We start from the raw sequence: 24,512 nt of genomic DNA, 5'->3' as shown, positions 1-24,512 counted from the left end.
TGGTGGTCAGTAACTTGATACATTTCAGTTTCTTATGATGGTAGTATTTCTCAGGAAGTCACTTTTATGTCTAAATAAGTATTTCATTTCCAGGGAAGGAGATTATTCCAGTGCAACAAAGCTACATCTCCCAGCTGTGCAACATGTTATTGCAATTTATTGTGAGACTAATTACATGGGATCATTACACTCCCAACAGCAATCAGAACTCTCTCCCGAAAGTAAAAGACAGATTAAAATCTTTATATATTTAATCAATGGCATGGTAAAGGAAGAGTGAAATGGAAAGAATTATTCATACTTATCCATTTGGCTAGAAAGGAATTATGAGAGATGGTATGATGGAAAGAAATGTATCACATTATACTTATTCATTCATCCTTATATAAAATAAAATAAAATAAAATAAAATAAAATAAAAATCTGACCTTCAGGTTTTGGTTCACATGGTTTAAAAATGTTTTTTGCCTCAGTTAAAATGAGAATAGTTTACTTTTATCTGCTTAGGTTGTGTACAATAAGAGAAACAAGAGGAAGTACAACACCCTTCCTTGTATCCTTGAGAGAATTCTTCAGGGAATTGTTGAGAATAGCTAGGAAAACTCAGAGAAACAGAAGGTATTGCCATGAAGCCTAACCTAAAAGAAATTGGATTTTTTAATATGTAAATGAGCCTTTGTATTGATTTATTTACAAAACTGAAATGCTTTACATGTTTAAGTCAGCATTTAATACTGTTCAATCTGTACAGGCCCACAGGAGTCATTGATCAGGCCAACACCCTAATAAATGTATAATTTAATCAAAAAAAGAAAAAGTTATGTTACCTGAAGATATTTGTAATGACCAGAACCAAGGTTCCTCCTTTACTCCAGTAAATACAGCATTCTGGTCCAGGAAACATCTTATCAGAAAACAAAACATACAGTTTCCAGGATTTCCTTGGCCGAAGAACACTTAAGGCTTCTGTACCGTATGAGTCAAAGCCATTCTCTCAAGAACATTCTGCCATAGTGCTTCTGGAGTTAAGTCAGAACTTCTTCATAATGTATTATATGAATGGATAAACTAACTTTAACTTCTGAAAATACAACCCAGCCCTAAGACTTTGTGCAACATGTTGAAGAAAGCCATGTTTCTGGGTTTGACACCATGCTGAGTCATGACAAAACCTCAGCTATTCATTCATGGCATGATATCATGGCCTGCTGAACAAGAATCAGAAGAAGTTTTAAATCCATCCATTGCTCTTTTTTCCACTGCATCTGACACTCATCCTTCCATTTTGTGTCATATCCTGCTCTAATCTCATATTAGAGAGCACAGCCACCGGTTCAGCTCCCTGTGCTTCTTGTCTGGTTAATTTGTGATCAGTCACTGGTGAGCCATTCATGTGCCCCCATGATGCAGAGCAACAGGGGTGGTGAATGACGCTCATTATGACTAGCTCTTAATAACCTCCATGAATGAGGGTTGCCGGATCCATCCAGTCAAGAACATCAGTTCAATTAGTATACAGCATAAAAAAATAAAAAAGCATAAGAGCATTTGTGCTTTTTCTCAAAAGCGGCATCATAAAAAAGTGCAAATATGTAGATTTTAAGTACTCATTTTGGAGGTTCGCAAGTCCTAACATTGCATGATGCACATCATGGATGTTTTAAACAATTTTAATAAAAGCGAAGCAGGAAAATGAGAGACCACTTTGAATATGCCCCTTAGGCCCTGTCAGTTTGCAAAGCTCCAGTGTTCTGACAAGATAAGAGGATGACCCGGTTACTGACTTTTTTTTCAGGCCAAGGATCATCAATGTGACACGTATTCGCCCAGCTCACTCTGACTGCCACTTTGGTCACACAACACTCCTTTACTCACTGCCGCTGAACAATGTAGTGCCCTCCACAAATACACACACTTACAGAGACAGAAAACTACCAGGGCAAGTCAGAATGAAATTATCCAATCTATTTCCCAGCACTGGCTCAGGAAAATCATAAGTGGGTCAGAAACTTTGACAGAGTTTCATTTGCCCCCCACGTTCTGAAGCTTGCTATGGAGACGTCAGCTTCTGGCTACTCTCATCTTTCTTTATATGTAATTTTAATGCAAATAAAAAGGGTAATGACCAAAATTTACCAAAAGAATATTCATTTCACTCTGTTTCTCTGCATATAGCCTAATGTAATATTTTATCGTGTGTTTATATATATATAAAATATATAAAATTTGTATTCTAATAAAATACACACACACAAAAAAAGGAAGCAAAAAAATAAATGCAAGTGTACTATACTAAAAAGTGTACTATACTAAAAGGTATATTGATGACTCATACACAGAATTTTGTCTACTCAAATGCTTTCTAGACCAAGAATGCCCCTCCCACTATGTCATCTGCTCCCATCTACCAAATAGCTTTTTCTTTTTTTTCTTTTTTTTAGCTATGACATAACTAAGGTCTGTGGCTATTTTAAACAAAAAAAAAGAGGGGGAGAGAGATTATCAATATGTAACACCTTCCTGTTTCAATAGGACATATACTTATATACATATACTACCAATCAGAATTTGGGGTTGGTAAGTGTTTTTTTTTTTTTTTTTTTTTTAGAGATGTCTGCTCACCATTTATTTGATCTAAAATATGTAAAACACTAATATTGCTAAATGTTGTTACAATTTTAAACTGTTTTCTATTTCAATACATTTAAATATGTAATTTTTCTGTGTGATGGCAAGGCTGCATTTTCAGCTAATATTGCTTCAGTCTTCAGTGTTACATGATCCTTTAGAGGTCCTTCTAATATGGTTTGGTGTACAAGAAACATGTCATATCATTATTAATGTTGAAAACAGTGCTCCTAAATATTTTTGTGTAAACTGTAAAACAATGTTAACATATAAGCTTTTAAACATTCTTTGATGAACAGAAAAAAAACAGTATTTATTTGAAATAGACTTTTGTAGCATTTGAAAGCATCCTTGCCAAATAAAAGTTTGTAAAGAAGATCTTGACTCCGCAAAATTTTGAATGGTATTGCAAATGATTTCATGCAAAAAATAAATTAATTACAGCTTTCAGGATACATAAAGTTACACAAAATGCTTTTGTCCTTCGTCTGTAAAGCAATGAAGATGAATAAGCCCTTCTTGCTAGTGTTGGTTCATGCGAATCCTCTCCCATCAGCATGACGTTTTTAACAAAATATTATTAACACCAGCCACCCAAGCGATAACACAGAGAGAGTTTGTTTGATTTGACAGGGTACCCAATCTCCCAGCGCCGATCAGGCCTCATACTGTAGCAATGAGGAGGGCAGGAAGATAACAAGGCAGAAGCTAATTACAGCACCACATTCACTCAGCCTGGCACCATCAGATTGCTGAGAATATTTGGCATTTTTCAGAACTGTGTTTTAAACAGTTGCAAAATAAGAGTAATACGTGTGTGACTAGACCGCACATGTTTACAAAACTCCAGATGTACACGTTGCTAAATTGCAGAGGCTTTTATCACACGTTCACAGCAGACATGAATCATGCGGCTGAAATGTTTACATCATGTTTACCAATGCAACATAGTTTCAGGAAAATATGTGTTATGGTGGACAACATAACCATCAGTGTCAGGAATCTATTCATTTTAACTACAAGATGAAAAAAAGTGGAATTAATAGCAGTTCAGTAACACTGTTACGCAGGGAGGGATTTACAAAGATTTAATTTTCTAACCTAAGTAAGGCTTGTGTGCTTAGTAAAAGGTCACAGAATTATTTTGTAATTCCAGCCAGTTGCAAGAAGGAAAAAAAGAGAGTGTGTGTGTGTGTATACTCGGCTATATGAAATACTTAACAATGTCTTCACTAATACAGTGAGATATGTTGAAAGCTGATTTGTAGTGGCCTCCGCTATCTTAAAGGCTTATAAATCAGCCAAATAGTGGTTTGTTTAGTGTCAATAGGTTACTGTGAAGGTTAGATTTATCGGTAAATTATTATATAAATCCATTACATTTATGGGATATCCTGATTAATATGCACTACAATCTGTAAAATGTTTTATGCCATTAAAAGTTTCTTATGTACACCAGTGCTGCATTTATTTGATCAAATACTGTAAAAACAGATATAAAGTGAAATGTTAATAAACTGCATTTTATTCCTTTGATGGTAAAACAATCAATCATTTTCATCATGGTAAAATAAACAATCATTTTCAGCAGCCATTACTCTAATCTTCAGTGTCACACAATCCTTCAGAAATCATTCTGATATGCTGATTTGGTTCTCAAGAAACATTTCTTATTGTTATCAATGTTGAAATCTGTTGTGCTACTTAATATTTTTGTGCAAACTGTCACAAAGTTTAAAAGAATAACATGAATTCACATAATGTCTTTACCATACTTTAAGAAAAAAAAATAATTTTAATGTCTCCTTGTGGAAAAAAAAAGTATAAATTACTTAAAACCCCAAATATATCTAGCACAAGACTCTCTGCAAAGATGAGCAAGATTTGACAAATGCCCATATGGGGAGGTCTTTATTCATGAAATTGATATATAAATAAAACACATTAAACAGTTTTTATTTTTTTTCCCTAAAGGTTAGCGTGTGGGTTGGGTTAGCATGGTATTTAAAGTCAGTGTACAGTTTAAAATGAACAGAATCTTTATAGAAAAAAGATGGTATGTATGTGTTAACTGTAGATTTAGTGTGATTTACAAGAGTGTCTGTTTTGCTTTATGTTATATGGATAATGTTTCCATTCCTGGACGATTTCAAGTCATGGATTATAATTCCAACATCCACATTAATACACACCTCACAAAAAAATCACTAGAACAAAAATCTATCCTAAGCCACATTCTCTGGTTTGAACTTAACAGGGTTCATAACAGCACCGATGAATCAACAAGCTGAAAATGTACAAATAATAATAATAATAATAATAATAATTTAAGGAGGCCATTAAAGATGTTGTAAAGATTGTTGTCAGTTAAGGAATGTATTTTGATAGTCTGATAAATTATCAAACTGCATAAGCCTGAAGCTGATAACTGGCTGCCAAGATCAGGAAAGATGCAACACTCCTCTAGTTCATCCTCTGTTTTGTCCTGCCCAGTGCATTCCAAATGCATAAACTGGTAGAGGAAGACGAACAGTTTGTACTCCATATATTTCAAACAGTAAGGAACCTTGAAGTTTAAAAAAGCAAGGAAACATATTAACACTGCAAATTCAAATGCAAATAAAAATCTTAAATCAGCATGTAAACACTCAAATATATTTCTTCTTACACTGAGAAAAAAAAAAATATAATAAAAAACACTTCAGCAAGCAAACAAGTCCAAATTCAGAAAATAATTGGTTTCTTTCTCTGAACATGTTCCTGCTGTTTCTTTCTGAGGAGTTCAAGCATGCCAGGCTTGGGGTAAATAGTGCACATGAAGCAAAATAAAGGGTTTGAAATCCTATTTAAAAACCTGATGTAAGATTATTAAAAGATTAGCATAACCTAGTTTTATCTGAACGCTCTCTTTGTTTGTCCATGTGTCCCGCAAACAAATAGCCTTGCTTTAAGACAGAATCATGAAATATGCAATGACACATACCACTGATTTCAAACAGTAATTGTAAAAAATAATCTTAAATTCAAAGTTTAGTTTGTATTTGCCTTTTCCTAAATCCAGCAGAACTGAAGGAAAATACCATCCATGTGAAAGACAAAATCTGCTGAATGATTTAACACACATACAGCTGTTAAGATGTAGAAAACACTTGCCATAGGCCCTACTACTCTCATGTACGTAAACAATGACGTGTCTACCGCACGTAGCTTCGTGCGTTCCGAAATTCATTGACAATTTCTTTACCATCAGTTTTCTATTTCACTGCTACTGTCATGTTGAAGCAATAGTTTATACTATCTAAAACTGTTATATACCTATCAGATTACAGGATGTTGTCAAAAGTTTACTAGCCTAACATCTGGTATTATTTTTAGGCTGCTTAAAAATCATTACAAAGCTATCTTCACGGTTCTGGTTCAGTGTAATTTGGTTTATATCCGTCACAAACGTTCTTCAGTCAATCTGACAAACGAGACATCGATTACTGAAAGCTACACAGAAAGAAGTTTTAAAATAAGACGCGAATGATAGATCCGAGGCAAACAGAAAGAACACAAAAAGACAGTAACACACTGAGATAATAGTGCACTCTTGTGGACGTCGGAAGTGGTCACACTTAAACTAAGAGCTAAAATAAATTGCTCTCTGTGCCAGGCGAAAGGTTAGTTTTATTTTCTTGATTTTCTTTCTATTATTAAGCTATCACACTTGACTTACATATACAGTACACAGAGCAATGAATCAGCAATAATGAAAGTGGCCATATGAACGCAGGAATACTATCAGGATTTAAAACTCAGGACATAACATTCAGGAAGTCTTAAAGAACTGCAAACCGTTACACAGACCCTTTCCGTTTTATCAACCTGATTCACTGCTGTCATGTGAATTCTAAACAGGTCCACTTCCTAACCACTTGAGGAAAGAAGAAGAAGAAGAAAACAGTGGATGTTTGACTGTGACTTCATCCACCGTTCTATGCTGTCTATAAAAGAAGACAAACAAATGATCCAAGACCACACATTTAAAACAAAACATTTATTTCTACATAAAGAGTAAGGGAATTATAGCTATTCAGATAGTTCCATTACAAAGGTTTTGAATAAAAAAAATAAAAAACAAAGATGATTTTTTTACAGTGATATTAAAAACTGCAAGTTCTCGAAGATCATTTCCTTTTCACAAATTATGAAAATATATTTATATTGGCTTATATATATGCCACATGACCAAGCACATGGATTAAAAAAAATAATTAAGTTAAAATCATTTATTGTAGCTTATTTATGCCAAATACACATTTGTGACACAGTTTAAAAATGTATGCACACTACAAATATTCTCAGGTTTGCACAAGACCCACGACTAACCATACATGTCACATAGCCTCCTCATTTCCGATATTGCTGAAGATCACTGTATATATCTGATTGGACTCCATAAAGTTCCTGTCAAACCATTATGAAAAAAAAAAGATTTTGATGATTCGAGAGATTTAACAAAAAGTATCACACAAATATGTTGCATTTATTATAAATACAACTTTGTTTTTAGTTTTGTAGTTTATTGATATTGCTCATTTTACCTGATAAGGTGATTCCACTTCAATCGTCTTTGGCCTCATTGATGTCTGCTGAGTTTTTGCTTTACCTTAAACATCAGAATTACATCATGTTGACTGGAACACGCGTAATAATAAATAAATAATACATTTTTGATTTCTCTTACAAGCAGGCATACCTGACCCACAGCATCTGGCATGTGTATGTAAACTGCCTCTTCTTTTCTGATGAGAAACGAAACAGTAGACCGAAAGAGCAATGAGGAGTGTGAGGATGATGTCACAAGTGATGATCCCGATAGCCACTCCAATGTCAAACTGGTAACATGAACTGCAGTCTGAGAAGCAGAAAATACAATGGCACTTTCACTCTATAATATCCCAAAACAAGAAAAAAAAATAAAACAAACTGATTTTCAGTTATGTATCAAGGAATTATTACCTTGATTCCCCTCAACAAATCCTGTTGATGAAAGTGAGAGAGGAAGGGAGGGAAGAGAAAATGTTATAATAGTGTGTTCACAAGTCAACCAGCTAAATTGCATGCATTTCCTCTAGATTTCTTGCATGTATCACTGAGTAACATACACACGCACACACACACAAGCTTCAGCAATTATTTTTTTTACAACCCCATTACACCGATACAGCCTATTTATATTTATATCTGCTGAATTTGTTTCTTGGCAGGTTTATCCAGAAATAAAAATCTGATCATGATATAATACTACAGGCATTATACAGTATACATACTTAATAATATATGGTAGGCCTATACTAATTTATTTTAGAACATACAAAAAGTATATGATGCTGAAAAAAAACACTACTCATACAGTGGTGTGTGACTTATCAAATAATAATATATAACATAATAGTAAGTGCATGAAGTCTTGTTATACTTTTTCTACATAGCTTTTGAATTAGCATGTTGTAGCTTGTTGATTTTTGTAGTGAAAATGATGCTTAAATCTATTTTGAAAATGTCCCAAATTGTGCTTCAGGAAATATCCACCAAAGCATTACTGACTCTAAAGTAAACTGATCATTTTAATGCTGAGAATTTGTGAAGAACAATAAAAAAAAAACAAAAAAACATTCAAGCTTAAAAACGTACTAAGTATGTGAATGCTTGTAAATTGTACTCACCAAATAGTCCATTCATGGGGATCATTATGTATGCAGTCCTTCTCATAATGAGTGCGGGTTTAGGAGAGAAATGCTCTGGGTTGGTTTAGACCTGATTTGTGAAGTGCACAAGAAGCCTTTACTGTCCGTGAGCTCAAACACCTTAAATATGAGACTGAATGATATGGAAATTGTCTGTGTGTAGAAAAGTCACCGAGTATGTGCTGATGACTTATCACCATCCATCAGAACAGAACCAAAGGACACTGGGGAGGAGCTACATGTGCTGATATGCCATCCCTCGCTCTCTCTCTCACACACACACACACACACACTTAACCTATTTCAGTACTTAATTTGTTTACATTTTATCCTGTCAACATTTGAATATTTATATCTAGGTTTAAAGTACAAAGTTAAATTGAAAACTAAATCTGAGCATACAGTTGATTTACATGAGATGCAACTCAAAATATATGCTTTTTTATGTCCTTAAATGTAGTCTCACTTAGCTGTAAGTTAGATATGTGAGCAAGAGGCTAGTCAGAGGGACCTGGGTGTTAATGTGGTTAAAGGCCTAACAGCACAGGATGTGACTACTAAAGCCAGTATCTGATAACCCCAAACAGGTAGAAAGCAGAACTTATTTCCTGTTCTACTCACATTATCATTTTAAAGGGATGCTGGTCTTTAAATTAGTGATACAGAAGAGTTTAGTTCAGTTTCTCATGAAGACCTGCCTTGTTTATTAGACAAACAAATTGATAAGGTAGTGTTTTTCCTGAAGCTCTGTCTGAGTAGTACTGAGTAGCCTAAGTGCAAATAAATGTAGAAATGTATGTGATGAAAATTGACATTTTCTACTTCCTTTTTTTCTTCAGCGGAAGAGTCACAGTCTTGTGCTTGTTTTGGACACGGGAATTTCTGGGAGATTCCAGAGCACAGTCATTTTTCATATTTATAACAATACACAAAAAAGAACATACTAATGTCAAAGTATACAGCCAAGACAAAGGACACATCTTTGCAGATATTTTGTGGTTTAAACTTCTTTAGCTCAATTAGCAGCTAAGAGCAGATTGGAGAAGATCAAGATCCTTAGATAAAAGAGAACACAAAGTAAACGTTAAACTACATGTACAAATATTTCATATACACTTGCAAAATAAATTTTGTGTTGTACACCAAATAAATTCACAAATCCCCTTTTGATGAAGATCTGAGATTTATTAAATCATATACATAGAATGTAAATATGCCAAACATTACAGCAGGAAGTATGAACGCTCACTTTTTGCTTATGAAGCTATGCAGCCATATGCTCAAATGATAACATCTTACTAATTACCTAATAAACCTATTGCAAACAAACTGAGAGACATCTCTGACATCTGCCTGTATCTGTGGTTCTTAAACTGACACCTATAGAATCATAGTGCATAATTGTACACTTTTTTTTTAATAAAAAGAGGGATTTTCATTATTGATTTTCTAGGGGCACAGTAGTCAAAACCAGCTCCCGTTGTTTGGCATGCCAAATTTTTTTTATAATAATAATAAAATAAAAATAATAATAAAAAAAACATTGAAACTTAATTTTCTGATTTCTATTTTTTTTTCAATTGCATTGAAATACTGTAATTATCTAAAATGAAAATTTAATCCACTTTAATATTGTATAATTGGGTATAACAAACATTTTTTGCCCATGACCCCTCAATCCAGTTTGAAGGTTTGGGCACCTCTGTTTTAGTTGAAGAAAATAGTAGCAGGAAGTATCCACTAGGTATCAGTAATTTTATTTGCCGTTGATAACGTATTAAAACATAGTTTCATTATTTGCATACTTTGATTAAGCAGTAATTTAATTTTTTTTTTTTTAAGTTTTCAGTGTGATGGCAAAAATATGGTAATTTTGTCTTATTTACAAAGCAACTATGATATGAACACGGTTTTAAGTGTGCAGAGCCAGCTAGAAATTATAAATCTAAATCATCATCTATGATCATATCATGTCTTATGTTATTTAATGTCAGTTCCTTCCGTTCATGTCAGTCCAAAGATCTTCATGTTTTGCAGTTTGCTCTGACGTTCATGTAGACTTCATCAGCTACATCAGAAACACATGGACACGTGCTTGTTAAATGTCATCTGTGCACTGATTTCAGAATTGCTAAAGAAAATTTGTGTTGGTCTATGTAATTCCTCACCGTTTTCTTTCTTTTGTCTGCGCTTGCTGGCGTACCAGTAGGTGATAGTAACAACGAGGATCGTCACTGTAACATCAGCGAATATAATACCCGCTATAGTGCCAGAACCGACTCCATAACACGAGTCTTTGTCTGTGAGAAAGAATATGCGGTTAGAGGCATGTGAAGTAGGCTACCATGCATCCCGTTTAATACATTCATGTGAAAAATGTAAATACTGAGCAGGAGTCTAACTAATTTATATAACAGATTTGAAGTGTATACAATCCCTGCTGAAAAATCTAAAACTAGACTAAACTGGTAGTCTGGTTTAGCTGGTAAGCAGGCTGGTTTTAGGACACCTTCTTAGCTGGCCAGGCTGGGATATGACCAGCTAGATAGGGATCCTCAAGTCTGGACCTCGAGATCCACTTTGCTGCAGAGTTTAGCTCTAACCCTATCAAACACACCTGAGCATGCTAATCAATGTGTTTGGGATAGTTAGAAAATCACAGACAGGCGACGATCAGGGTTGGACCTAAATTCTGCACCGCATCGGACCTCCAGGGAAAGATTTGAGAAACCCTGAGCTAGAACAACTAGCTAAAACCAGCTTGACTAGCCTAGCCAAGCTGGGAGACCTTAAACCTGCTAAAATGTCCAGCCAACCAGCTTAGGCTTGTTTTAGCTGTTTATTTATTTCTTATTAAGCTATTTATATATTTATTTATTAGAATGGACTGGACAAATAATAACTATGCTGACCAAAAACTTTCTTACCTTCAAGAGCACTGACCATAGCTTGAAACATAAAGAAGAGGAGATTAAGAGAAAAGAAACGTAATAAAGATGTTGTTACTGGGTGATACACTATATGCAGCAAAATAACACTGTAGGCTTATTAATTAAATGATGAACACAATTATCAATATTACGCATAACTTGGCCTAAACAATCAATGCAAAATAATGTGGATAACACAAACAAACTGTGAAAAAACAAACAAACAGTTAATCTTTCTTTGAAAAGTGCACCCAGCAGGATATTGCTGCAAACTGTATGCAGTGCACGGTGGTCTCACAGATCTGAGTGAAGAAAGGAAGAGAGATGGAGAAAGAAAAAAAACGTTTGTCTCACCTACCCAACAGATAGATGGAAAAGAATATCAGAAAGCCTTTCTTTGTCATTTCCTGTGTCATCGTTGCGTGTTATTTCATCTAACAAGACAAAACGCATCTGTATTCAACATATAAAATGATGTCAGTATATTGCAAATAACACATATACTGAAACTAGTTTTCAAATAACATTAATATTTACTTTAGTTATTACTAAAATAATGCTACATAGGCTATGCATTTTTCGATAAAACAAAACTATACATAAACTGAAATGAAGTCACAGCAGTGAATGCACCTATACGTCACCGGCAGTTTTTAAAACTGATTAGCACAAGCTATATGATGATATATGATGATAATTGAGCCTTATGTACATTCTTATCAAAAGTTTTAAACATGCGAGTTGAAAATACAACAATTTGACGCTTACAACAAAATTTCAATATATTTTGACTCTAATTAAAAAAAATGAACAATTAAATAAGTGCCGCTCATTAGCAAAGCGAAGAGTTTCGCTTACCAACGAAGTGCTGTGCAGCGATTCATGACAACATAAAATGAAGATGATGCTCATCGGTTAACCTGCTTCCGCCCACTCGGGTTAAAGTTTCTCTTTATGAGTCACAGGAGTTGGTGTAGAATGCATGTGCGCCTCTCACATTAATATTTATGAGACCTTTTATGCGTCAGAGATTAGACTTATACACGTGTCGTTTATCCAACAATTTCACTTTATTTTGAGTAATAACGATCCGTGTTCTCAATAACAAATAAGACCTTCATACTTTTCTTTTAATAAAAACTGTATTTCACATTATGCTCCGTTTTACCATTACAGTATTAATTTCAAAGAATCACCAAAACAGTATATCATGAGCCAAGCGTTAAAGAAGTAAAGAAAAGAACTGAAAGATGTACCGAAACACTTTTCTGTAATAATATATATATAACGGAATCGTGGCTAGCCCACATCTTCCCTTAACAAATGGTTTCTGTTCTTTTTAACACCTCCTGGCCAAAAAAATTAAACTTTATGAGCAAATGCTAATACATTCATTAAACAGACATGGTGCGTTATATCCAACATCTGTGAGATATAGAAATGCAATTTTTTTTTCTTAATTTATTCTCATTTATTTTTGTTATTCCCAGTATCTTATATATTATTGAAACTAAAAATTGCTGTAGTGGTGCCACTGATTTGGCTTAAAATATTAGCTTATTTTGAAGAAACTGAAAACTTTTTATTTTATTTATTTATTTATTTTTAAGTACACAGTCACAATAGTCTTAAACTAAAGACTAAATCTGAATATACATAAAACAAAAAGAAAGGATTTTTCCCAATTTCCAATCTACATTTATTGTATCTAGAAGACAATGTAAACAAAAAGATACCGGGAAAGAAATGTCAAAAGTGGAACACATTCAAGACACGCTTGGTTTAAACAATCACCAATCGTTCCCAAGTTACAATTTGGTAAAAAGGACTGGGACCCCTGTCAAGTAACCGGAATGGAAGTAAAGTCGGTGTAATATCAATAACTGCAAATCAATTTAAAATAATATAATTGAAAATACTCTTGAACTAAGGTTCACAACTCTGTGCCAGATCGTAGTCTTTTTCTTGAAGGACTACATGGAGAGGATTGTTCTGTAGTGTGAGAGGCACAGTTAACAGAAGAGAGCTCAGGACTGTTGCTGTCAGCCGCATGCTTCATGTAGTGCTGAATCATACCCTTTTCAGGAAGGACTTGTCCACAAGTCACACATTCATGAAGCTCACCTTCCAACATATCCACTCCGCTGTCTTCATCCCCAATCTCCACTTCCATGCTGCTCGATTCCACATCTTCATTAACTTCAACCTCTACATCAAAACCAGATTCGTTTTGCCCTTGCGGACAATTTTCGGATTTGTCCTCCATCACAGAAAATTCCATTTGTGACTCTGCACACATCCTGTCAGATGACACAACTTCTCTGAATAATCTTTCATCTTTACTGACCTTTTTGTGGCAAGTAATTTCTGAAGAACAAGAGACTAGTTCATGAGAGCTGGTTTGCGAAGAATCCAGCGTTTGCTTCTCCGGTTTTCTCTTTAAACCTTCTACTCCTGCCATTATAGGCGAGGAGTCAAGTTCCTTCAAGTCTGAAGAGCTTTTCTTGATGTTGTCACCACCATCCTTCTCCTCCTTGAACTTTATTAGACATAATGGTGTCATGGGGCAGGTGGGATTGAGAGACGCATTTTCTGATGAACTCCCTGGAACTTGGTTTTCATCAGCCAGTGCATTAGGCTTCAAATTTGATTGAGTTTGCTGCTTATTCTCCACTTCTACTTGAGCAGAAATGTTCTTTTCCTGATTTGCTACTGCCACACCTGCAGCCTGTTCCCCTGCCTTTGCATTTTCTCTAGCAAACACTTGAACAGAACCCTGGTCTTCTAAAGCGGTCCACCTCTTCTGAGAGATACTGTCATGACTCTGCACAGGAATGAGTGTGTTTGAAGGAATGTCGGTTCTGCTGGGCTCTACAGTGTCTTTCTCTACCTCTTTACTAATGACAGTGCCAGACAGGGCCACCGGCATGGAAACAACATGTGGAGCAGATGTTTCTACGACCAGAGAGGATGGTAAAACGTTTTGGGAGCTCTTGGTAGGAACTGAGGTAGTTGAGAACTGTGTAGAGGGAACTGGCAGAAGCATGACCAAAGGCATACCTGGAGGAGGCTCTTTATTTAAAGTGAACTTCCACCTACCATCAGCACCCTTATTCTTGTCCCCGAATGGAACCATGTGGACTTCCTTCAAGCTACTGTGGAATGTGGCAGGTGCTGAGGCCTGAGCAACAGTTTGGATGATTATGTTAGGAGTAATTTGTTTTATTATTTGTGGAGAGGGAGTTGCTTTTGGTTTGGGTTTCTTCACAGCAGCCTGTAAATAGAATTACACGTTTACCTTAAAAAGACATGTTTTTATTTTCAAAATTTATATAAGTTCTATAAGCAGTGGGTTCCAAACTTTTTCTATATATATATATATTTATTTATTTATTAAGTAGAATTAAATACTATTCTTACTATCATTTTACTGAAGCCAAATAATAACACTTTCTTGAAAATATTGACTATTAACCTACGGTAAAATGTATAAAAACTCAAATGTTCAAATCAATTTATTATATAGCAAGTTTCGCAATAAAATCATTTTTAAATATATATAACATATACATATATAGGAAATTTTAGATTTTAAAAATAACAATTGTTATTGCCAGTGTAATTGTTAACAATCACATGGCTTTCGACCAACCTTTACCAAACTCTGTTATTGTAATTATTTAGTTACATTTTTTATAGATAATTCAACCAAAAATGAACATTTACACAAGTTTGCCCCAAACTGGTTTCTGGTCCCCATCAACTTACATAGTATATACAAAGTATGAGGATAAACGATTATTTTTTAAACATTTAATCTAGCGATTATTTTTTCGATGCATCGATTAATCTAACGATTAATTTTTCCAGACCGATTCGATTTCGATTATCTCCCCAATAATTGACTACTAACAATTTATACATGTTGATTTACATATCTGAATGAAAAAACATGAATTACTTAACATTGCAATATGTTTATTGCTCTTAAAATTACAAAATAAAAGACTGACTAAGAATGCATTATTTCTGAAAGTGAAGTGAAAGTGAAGTGACATTCAGCCAAGTATGGTGACCCATACTCAGAATTTGTGCTCTGCATTTAACCCATCCGAAATGCACACACACAGAGCAGTGAACACACACACACACTGTGAACACACACCCGGAGCAGTGGGCAGCCATTTATGCTGTGGCGCCCGGGGAGCAGTTGGGGGTTCGATGCCTTGCTCAAGGGCACCTAAGTCGTGGTATTGAAGGTGGAGAGAGAACTGTACATGCACTCCCCCCACCCACAATTCCTGCCGGCCCGGGACTCGAACTCACAACCCTTCGATTGGGAGTCCGACTCTCTAACCATTAGGCCACGACTTCCCTATTTTGCACTTGTATAGAGATAGCATTCAATAAAACCTTGAAGCCTTGAAAACACATAGCTTACTGAAAAACACATAGGGCCTAGCTTACTGAAAAAAAGTTGTTCTTTCAGATGAAAATGACAACAACTTGATGTCTAGCATTCAATAAAAAAAGTTCACCCAAAATACTTGTTTAGAGCAATTGAAAGAATACAGTAACCAATGTAAACTTTAGGGGTTTAAGCTAATACAGAGAGTGCTTTTCCAAAAAATAAAAATTAACAGTGGGAGCCAGCAGCCTGTCATGGAGAAAAAAAAAATATCCGAATGCTCCACGTGAAACTTTGGCGTTCCGCCCTTTTTCTATCGTGTCTAATGATTTTGGTTAATATGCACGAGGGAGAGAATGAGAGAGAGAGAGTGAGAGCGAGAGCGAGCAAGACAGCGCTCGTGTAATTTGAAGACTGTGAGTGCGCGAGCGCGCGTGAAACTTGGGTGTTTCGCCCTTTTTCTATCGTGTTTAATGATTTTGATTAATATGCACGAGGGAGAGAGAGAGCAAGAAGCGCTCGTGTTGTTTGAAGACTGAGTGCGCGCGCACAGCCGGGGCTCTCTCTCGTACGCGCCCTGTCAGGCGCATCACAGTCATTCTATTCTACATCACTCACCGATCAAATAAGGCTTTGACAGCCGCCAAAAAAAAGATCAATGCAGAAAAACCCCTGGATTGGTTATATAACGTTGGACAGAATGTTGATCCGGCCATCGCGTATATTCAGCGCACATAAGGTAAACGTTTTTTAGAAAAATAAAAACAGGTCGACGAATCAATGCGCATATTTTGCGTCGACGTATTTTTTTGTCATCGATGACCTCGACGCGTTGTCCCAGCCCTAATACAAAGTCAATATCTCTTCTTGTGTTTAACATTTTTCAACCTCAAAAAGTTTTTACCTATTATGTACATTTTATTTTAGGTTTATTTCAATCAGCAATGTAGTTTTACTATTGTCAAATTCAAATCAACGTGAATTTTTTCTATTTTAGTTTATAAATATGTTTTACAAATTTACCAAACAGGACATGTAGTATTCTTAGAATGAAGGGGTGGGGGGGGGGGGGGCGGGGGGGGGGGCGCTTACCACTGTAGGTGTCACCACTCCACACGTCTTCAGGTGGCTGTCATAACCCTGTTGATGTGGGAAGCCCAGGCCACAGTCCTGGCAGAGACACGGCCGCTGTCCTGCATGCCCTCCCATGTGTGACATAAGCATGAGTGACGAGCGGAAACCCATCCCACATTCAGCACATTTTAGGACCCTCTGGTGAGTGCTTCCGTGCTTCTTTAATTCCTCAATGCTTGCAAAGACTTGGCCACACTCCATGCAGCGGATCTCGTCTGTCTTGGTAGGCAAAGCTCCCTGATGACCCCAGCATCCTGTGTCCTTCTTATGCTTATCAAAGTCCTCCTGACTCTGAAAGAAAACCAAACACGCCATGCACTGGATGCTCTCTGGCTTACACTCGTGGTTGTGGTAGAGAGAGGGCAAACGGAAATGACGTTTGCACTTTAGACATGTATACGGTAAGACGCCTAAGTGAGAGAAACTGTGGCGTAACAAAGAAACCTTGCTGGAGAAAGTCAGCTCACAGTCTGAGCAGGAGAAGATGCCTCTGCTGTGCCATTCCAGGTGGCGGAGCAGCGAGTTGCGAAGGCGAAAACTAGCGCCACATTTGAGGCACAAATATCGCTTCGCCTGTTGTCTGTGTGCTTCGACGTGGCCCTTGCACATATCTAGATCAGTAAAAATCTGCTTGCAGAAATCACACTGATAGAACTCTTTCTCAAAATGGTTGGTGTCCAAGTGCTGCTGGAGCTGTTCCTCGGTCTCAAATATGGTTGAGCAAACACGACAGTGGATGGAGGCCTTCTGGGAGTGGGAGCGAAGGTGCGTACGGTAATTGACTAATTGGCAGAACTGCTTGCCGCATTCATCACAGCGGTAGGGACGAACACCCGTATGCATGTTTAAATGTTCTCGGAGTAAGAAGAGAGAGGAGAAAGTGAGATCACACACATGGCAGCGATTCTCTTCATTCTCTTCAGATCCATTAGTCTCTGAAATTGAAGAACAACGCGTGTCAGTAGCTGCTGTAACAGGAAACTGTATGTCTTGCCAGGCTGTTGGAATAATCATTCAGAAATGTTTTGCATTATATACCATCACTTTCCAGCAAAAAACGTGTTTATGAAGTTACAGTATAGCTATCAAGGAGTTACATCTTTCCTGAATAATAAAAAAATAGTTCAGTGTATTTGAAAAATAATATAATAAGAAAAATATTTTTCTTTAACAGATTTCTGCAATTAAGCATGTTTTTTTAACTTAAATGAAAACTAAATTGTCGATTATTCTCTTTAAATTGTAATAGCGATTATTAATTATGATTATCACAATTGTTTGATGCAACTGTATGCCGTATTTTTATATGAAAATAAGCTGAAAACTCTAAATGAATTTTTATTTGTGCTTTTCTATAGTATTAAGTCTCAAATGTTATACTAAAACTAAAATTAAAATAATGGAAAAACAAAGTGACAGATGATGCTGTGCCTGGTAGAAGAAAAAAAAAAGCATCTTATGCATGCAGAATAACGTAAGTGTACTTTGAACGCTTGTAAGTGCTAAAAAATATTAATTTTAATTTGCAATTTTTTTGTGTATTTAAAGATTAATTTATTACACAATGCCAAAGATTTAAAGAAAAATAAGCATAAACAATAAATAAATGGTTAATAATATAAAAGCTTCAATAAAAAATTTGTTCAGCAGAACAAACTCTTATTCATAGATAATGTAAATAACAATCTACAAGATATTGTATAAACTAAAAAAAAAATAAAAAAAAATAAAAAAAACCTTGCTTGGAAAATGATATAGTACCTGACCGCGAAATATCATTATCTTCCTCCTTATCCATGTCCTCACCATCATCATCATCATCTTCCTCCTTATCCATGTCCTCCACATCATCATCTTCCTCCTCTTCTTCTACCTCCACCTCCTCAACATCATCATCATCATCATCATCAGTCAAAACAAATTCTGCATCCTCATCTGTCCGTTCTTCACCAGACACAGCATCATCTATTGTGAGGCCGGAGGCTTCCTGGTTCACTTCTGAACATTTCTGTTCCTTGTCACTTTTCATTCCCTCTTCTCCATTTTGCTCTTCGTCGGCATCATCATCATCATCATCATCATCTCTCTGTTCTTTCCTTTCTCTTCTTCTTCCTCTATTCCATGAATTGCTAAGGACTTTATCCTTCTTCTCTGAGGAACTGATTTTGGAACTGCTTAGAGCTGTTCCTCCGTTACTTGAAGAGTTCTCTTTGAAGGGAGTGTAATATTGATGATCCTGTAGAAAGCTTTTGTCAGCCGATGAGCTCGAAACGACACAGGCATCTTCATTATAGTCTGTGGACGTTTCAGTCTCTGGTGCTGGCTTTTCAGTGCCAATCTGGGTTGGCAAGAAGTCCTCTTTAACGCTCTGCGGCTCACACACGGGGAAATTCCAGTTTGAAAAACCCAACTCCGTCAGCTGGATATCCAGGGTAAACTCGGACATGGTGCCTTGAAGAGAAATATAAAAAATGATCCGTGCAAGTGTGATCAGTTTTGTTGACAAGACATTAACAGTGTAGGTTGTAATTTTTCTTCATTAATAAAGAGCCACATATGTAAGTAAAGCATGTGTGTGTTCCTATATAATTTGTTTAAAATCATTTTATTTAAATAATTTACATATATACAATTTTACATTTAGATTACATATTTGAGATTACTAATGTAGCATTACAGTGTTTACATCTTAGATAAACTGCATGGTTTAAAGACAGTACATTTGTGATAATTTTCAATCTGTTAATTCAATCGCCACAGTGAATACAGAAGCAAGCCTACTTCATTCATATTAACTAGAAGTCTTCGGTGAGCATTTAAAAGCACCTTCCATTCAGCAATGCAACTATTAGTCTCTGATCATGCCGGGTTTATTAACTGCTCTATGAGAGTCTATTATGACAATCAACCACGACTGTATACTGCGTGATGGAAACTGCCGTCAGGGTTAAAACTGTTTTGTCATGACTGACTATAGAGATCGCTAAGACATGTGACCAACTGGGTGGCAACGTCATCAGAATGCAAAGAATTATGGGTATGTTTGGCCTGTTTACATGGGCTGGCATAGCAGGCTAGTGGTCTGGCATGAAAATAATGAAAAATTAGCGTGAAAAACAGAATATAATCCTACAAAATGCAGCGGGCTAAAGAAAACATTGTACACCATACCGCCTAAAACTAAATCCTAATGCAAAGACGAGATATGACGAGCAAATAAAGGGAATCAAAGGACTGGATCCTTACGTGCAGAGCGACTGGTCAAGGGACGTCAAACTGTTGCCCAACTTCCAGCACCCATATATATACACAACTACATGATATTAAGTGTTAGTGCATACACACACAAAGTGTTCAGTAACTTCAAGTCGCTGCAGCAGGCCAAGGTCTTTTTTACAGATGGATCAGTCCAGGGCCTGGCGATTGTAAAAGTGGGGCAGAAAACTGTCGTCCGTTCAAATGTATGCTAATGTTTTAAGCACCACACTCCTCTCTCTATCTCATCTATCTGCATGCAGTCAAAATTCAACAAACCAGCGTGTGTGAGTGTGTGTGTAAACACTTTACTGTATACTGACATAGAAAACAGCTGTTTTAAATTGGAATAATATTTCACAATATTACGGTTTTTGTTTGTATTTTTAATCAAATAAATGCAGCCTTGGTGAGCAGAAGATACTTCTTTTAAAACATTAAAAATCTTACTGACCCTAAACTTTTGAACGGTAGTGTATACTGTATTCTTTTACTATTTACCTGGGTATAAAGGTGCTCCATTATTCAACTCAGCCTCAGGACCAGTGTTGTCAGTGCCTAGCGATGGGTGTTGCTGTTGTTGTGACCTCATCGCTATTCTCCTAAACCGCTTGAACCGGTCTGTGTTCATATCGGTGACCTCATTATGGCCGAGGTACAGAGAAGGGGCCCAGTCAGGATCAGACTCCAACATTTCATAGGCAGGTCTGCCTGCAAACACAGTCACCAAATAAATTGCTATTAAGCCTAGATGCACAACATTTAAAACTGAGCTCATTTTAAAAATAGCTCATTTTCTGTCTATTTAATGCTAGTTAACAGTTAACATTGGCCTAACGTCAAATCTAATTGTCTGGTTAAGTCAAACAAAACCTCCAATTTTTTTTTTTTAAATAAAATCATGCAAAACATTAATTTTGAATTAATCGATAAAACCAGAAAAATTCCCCAGCCCCAGTTTGGGTTCGTTTGTATATTTGCCCACAACATAACATTTACAGAGAGTAATTGTAACTTGCCTTTGTGAAAATGCTTTGAACACACCATCATGTGTGGTGGAGTGTTATCGAAGGTAATCTTGGGCCTCTTTACTGCTTCTATCCATGCCATTCGACGCCTTTTTGTCACCTCTGAAACACGGCTTGTACTATTATTTTTCCACGCAGGAAAACGATAAAAGGATACTCCGTTCTTAAGCTTTATGCCACTTCTATCGTGAGAACGACTATTGCAGTTTATAACACAGCAGGTAGACGGCATCTTGAACACTGCGTTCATCCCTCCATGCAAAGAAGTCTGGCGCGTTATGTATGTTTGTACCGCTGATTCCCAAAATGCTTTGCGTTCACCACTGGGAAAACGTCATGATGACGACACATTAGCAAGCTTTATAACAAAGCTAAAATCAAGTTGCATGAGCATACAGAAGCAGCAATAAGGTGAGCCACTGTCCATCCGATAGTTCCGGTATGAAATACCAGACTAGAATGAAGAGGGTGCCATCTGCAGGACCGGGGCGGTACTGTGGTCGACCACCAAATTGTTAGTTTTTTAGTTTTTGCTGTCAGCAGAGGGATAGCAATATAAAGATGAATGCTGAAATTTTCCCGTAATTTGGATGAGTAACCCGGGAAATTTCCCTTATTTTCAATGTTCAATGTTGACTTAAGCTATCAATTATTATGCTGATGTTATACTTTACTGTCGTATATATACATGTTATTTATATGTCATGTATACACATTACTGAGGGGTTGAGGTTTGGTTTCCAGCAGAGAATTAAACATAATGAAGTGTTGTCCTTATCTGTCATTTTTCATGTAAAGTGTTACTTTATTATTACTGCTGTATTTTTCCAGTTTCAAGCAGAAGTGTTGAAAACATATAAAACCATAATGTTGTGTTATGTTTGTGTTTCATGTGTATGTATGTGGTGTCGCGGTTGAAAGAAAGAAGGAATGTATCAAAAGAAAATCGTACACAATCTATAACATACCAGAATGAAAATGCAGGGAACACACTCTCATCGACATCGGGATACTGTGAAATGTAATGTTTGGTCGTTTTACAGCCGCGATCCAAGCGAGCCGACGACTCTTTGTAATCTTGGATACTTGGTCTCCGTGGTCGCGCCTCCAAGCAGGAAAGCGGTGGAAAGTTAATCCATTTTCATTTTTTTCTCCATGGTGATTATGTGTTGCGCTATTGCACCCCACAATACAGCAATGGTTTACCATGGTTGAAGTAGATTTTTAATCAATCAAATTAAGACACACGGCTGAGAGGGAGTACGTCTAAACACTGTGCAGTAAAGGAGGCCATCAACATGGCGGTCACGCCAAGTAATGACGTCACGACGCCCAAGCAATATGAGAGTGAGGAGACACGTGCCGATTTGGGAGGGGTCTGAGCATAGACAGTAAAAGAAAAGGACACAGGGACCCCATTGGATTCAATGGAGACAAGTGAAGTCAATTAGAAGCACGCACTTCCTGGGGGTCGGGCATACTGCGCAGACTCAAACTGAGCTTGATGACATAAATGTCATGTGAGCAACCTGTAAGTCTTCTAATTGCTGTGCCAAGAGAGATCTGAATCACCCACCGAATCTTCCAGAGAAGGCGAGCGTGAATAGGAGCACATTTTGGTAAGTATTCTGATTAATTATCTCTCCTGACTTTATGCCTCCACGTCCCCCCCTCCCCCGATAGCCTCATAGACAGTAAAAGTTTGCCTGCAAGCTCCTGTCCATACGGCAATTTCTCTACTGTGCGACAGAGAGTCGCTGGTTATGACGCAATCGTTAGCCTGTTTTTTTTTTACAAAAACTGCTTCTATGGGACCATAACGTAAGATACAAGGTAATGGAGCCTTTTATACATTTGTACATTCGTGTTTCTTTAGAAATAAATAATGGACAAATGGAGTCTTTAAACGCCTCAAATGTAAAGTTATTCGCTGTCAAAGTGACGCCAAAATGAATGGGAGTCAATGGAATGCTAACAGCAGGTGGGGGTCCGCTAGCCAATGGCGGCGCCAAGGGGTGCTACAAAAAAATATGAAACCCTGCCCCCCTGGGTCTGATCCGGTCGGCCATGATGGTAGGACACGCTATTGGTTGCCAGGGGCAACGCCTTCACAATTCATAGAGGCGCGACTAAACATACAGAATAATTAGATTATGAAAAATCTATGTAATCAATGTTTTAAACTGGCAACAAGGTAGCATAATGTCATGAACAGAATATCAACTATTTTTTTGTAATCTCATAATCTCATATGATGGGTTCTATGTTATCAATGCTTTACACTGGCAAATCCATTGCAGAACACATGTAATAAAGCCTGTAAAAAATTAAGCTTGAGAGGGTAACGCTACTCAAGGTATTACAAAAGGGCTCAGGGGGTACACAAGACAAAAAAAGGTTGGGAACCACTGGTGTAACTTTAGAGAACAAAGAGACAGAGACAAACGAACTACAGCGACCATATTCCACCAACAAGGCGAAGGTAGCATAATGTCATGAGCAGAATCTCAATTACTTTTTAGTTAAAATTAAAGGTTGGCCATTGAGTATTTTCAAAGAGGCAACAGTCTGTTAGATAGTTAGTTAGGCAGCAACTTCAGATCCACTTTCAGGGTTTGCAGCAACATTAGGTAATCTACACTTCGTAGCTTTAAGAGACAACAACATAAATAATTTTTTTAGAGAACTTACCCGAGTGAAAATGCAGAGAACACACTCTCATCGACGTGGGGTTGAGATCGAAAGTAAGGTCCTTTCTTCCTATTGCAGCCAACCAAGCAATCCGGCGTCTCCTCGTCAGGTCAGAGATTTGCTCTCCCTGGTGCTGTATCCATTTCGGTAACCTAAAATACTGTATTCCATTGTTCCTATGCTTTCCAGATCTATAGTGTGAGGTACTGGAGCAGCTTTTAACGCAACAGTGACTTCCAGGCATGGTAAAAAAAAAAGTGCGGAATTGCGAGAACGTTCTCTACTACCGAGTTAACAACACACGTAAACAATCATGTTTTGCCGCCGGTGTCCTGCCAACATGGCGGAGAGGGAGGATCCCGTGATATCGAGGGGAGGGGCTTTGTACTATGACGACAACTCCTCACTCTCAAACTCAGTTAGTTTGAAATTAATTGTATTACTTTTTAGAGTGTTAAAGCTTTTTAAATTTAATATTTAAAAATATCTGCATTATTATCTGCACAATATGCTAAACATAAATACAAAGTGCAACGGTTGCACTTAGCGATGCGTTGAATAAAGTGACTAAGCTGCCTCTCAGTTTAAGGTGTTAAAATATAAATAACATCATCTGTAGGAAAATGCCCGCTGCAGACTTGCAGGTTTAGACATGCTTACATCTCTATGAGTTTAGATGTGGGATTCCTTTCTCACAGTCCTCGTT

The 24,512-nt window shown here is 36.8% G+C and overlaps 3 protein-coding genes across 3 annotated transcripts; all 3 read right to left on the bottom strand.

The window, feature by feature from the left end:
• Positions 1–6,846: 6,846 nt before the first annotated feature.
• tyrobp (transmembrane immune signaling adaptor TYROBP) lies at positions 6,847–9,508 on the bottom strand. The gene is made up of 5 exons (XM_059567050.1): positions 8,340–9,508; positions 7,633–7,653; positions 7,370–7,528; positions 7,215–7,279; positions 6,847–7,077 (listed from the first exon to the last, which is right to left on the bottom strand). The coding sequence occupies exons 1-5, from the start codon at positions 8,383–8,385 to the stop codon at positions 7,021–7,023; spliced, it is 348 nt and encodes a 115-aa protein (XP_059423033.1). The 5' UTR covers positions 8,386–9,508; the 3' UTR covers positions 6,847–7,020.
• A 605-nt stretch (positions 9,509–10,113) lies between these two features.
• hcst (hematopoietic cell signal transducer) lies at positions 10,114–12,262 on the bottom strand. Its single transcript, XM_059567852.1, has 5 exons — positions 12,153–12,262; positions 11,649–11,724; positions 11,288–11,308; positions 10,529–10,660; positions 10,114–10,428 (listed from the first exon to the last, which is right to left on the bottom strand). Exons 2-5 carry the CDS (start codon positions 11,704–11,706, stop codon positions 10,385–10,387), a joined length of 255 nt encoding a protein of 84 aa, XP_059423835.1. The 5' UTR covers positions 11,707–11,724; positions 12,153–12,262; the 3' UTR covers positions 10,114–10,384.
• Positions 12,263–12,341: 79 nt separating this feature from the next.
• Positions 12,342–21,539, bottom strand: LOC132158430 (zinc finger and BTB domain-containing protein 17-like). The gene is made up of 5 exons (XM_059567851.1): positions 21,103–21,539; positions 20,589–20,794; positions 18,594–19,283; positions 16,791–17,767; positions 12,342–14,564 (listed from the first exon to the last, which is right to left on the bottom strand). Exons 1-5 carry the CDS (start codon positions 21,363–21,365, stop codon positions 13,224–13,226), a joined length of 3,477 nt encoding a protein of 1,158 aa, XP_059423834.1. The 5' UTR covers positions 21,366–21,539; the 3' UTR covers positions 12,342–13,223.
• Positions 21,540–24,512: the final 2,973 nt, after the last annotated feature.

This window comes from Carassius carassius, chromosome 15 (assembly GCF_963082965.1).
Source record: "Carassius carassius chromosome 15, fCarCar2.1, whole genome shotgun sequence".
In the NCBI taxonomy this organism is placed as follows: Eukaryota; Metazoa; Chordata; class Actinopteri; order Cypriniformes; family Cyprinidae; genus Carassius; species Carassius carassius.
Note: the sequence above shows the minus strand (reverse complement) of the source record. Positions and strands in the feature narration are given on the sequence as shown.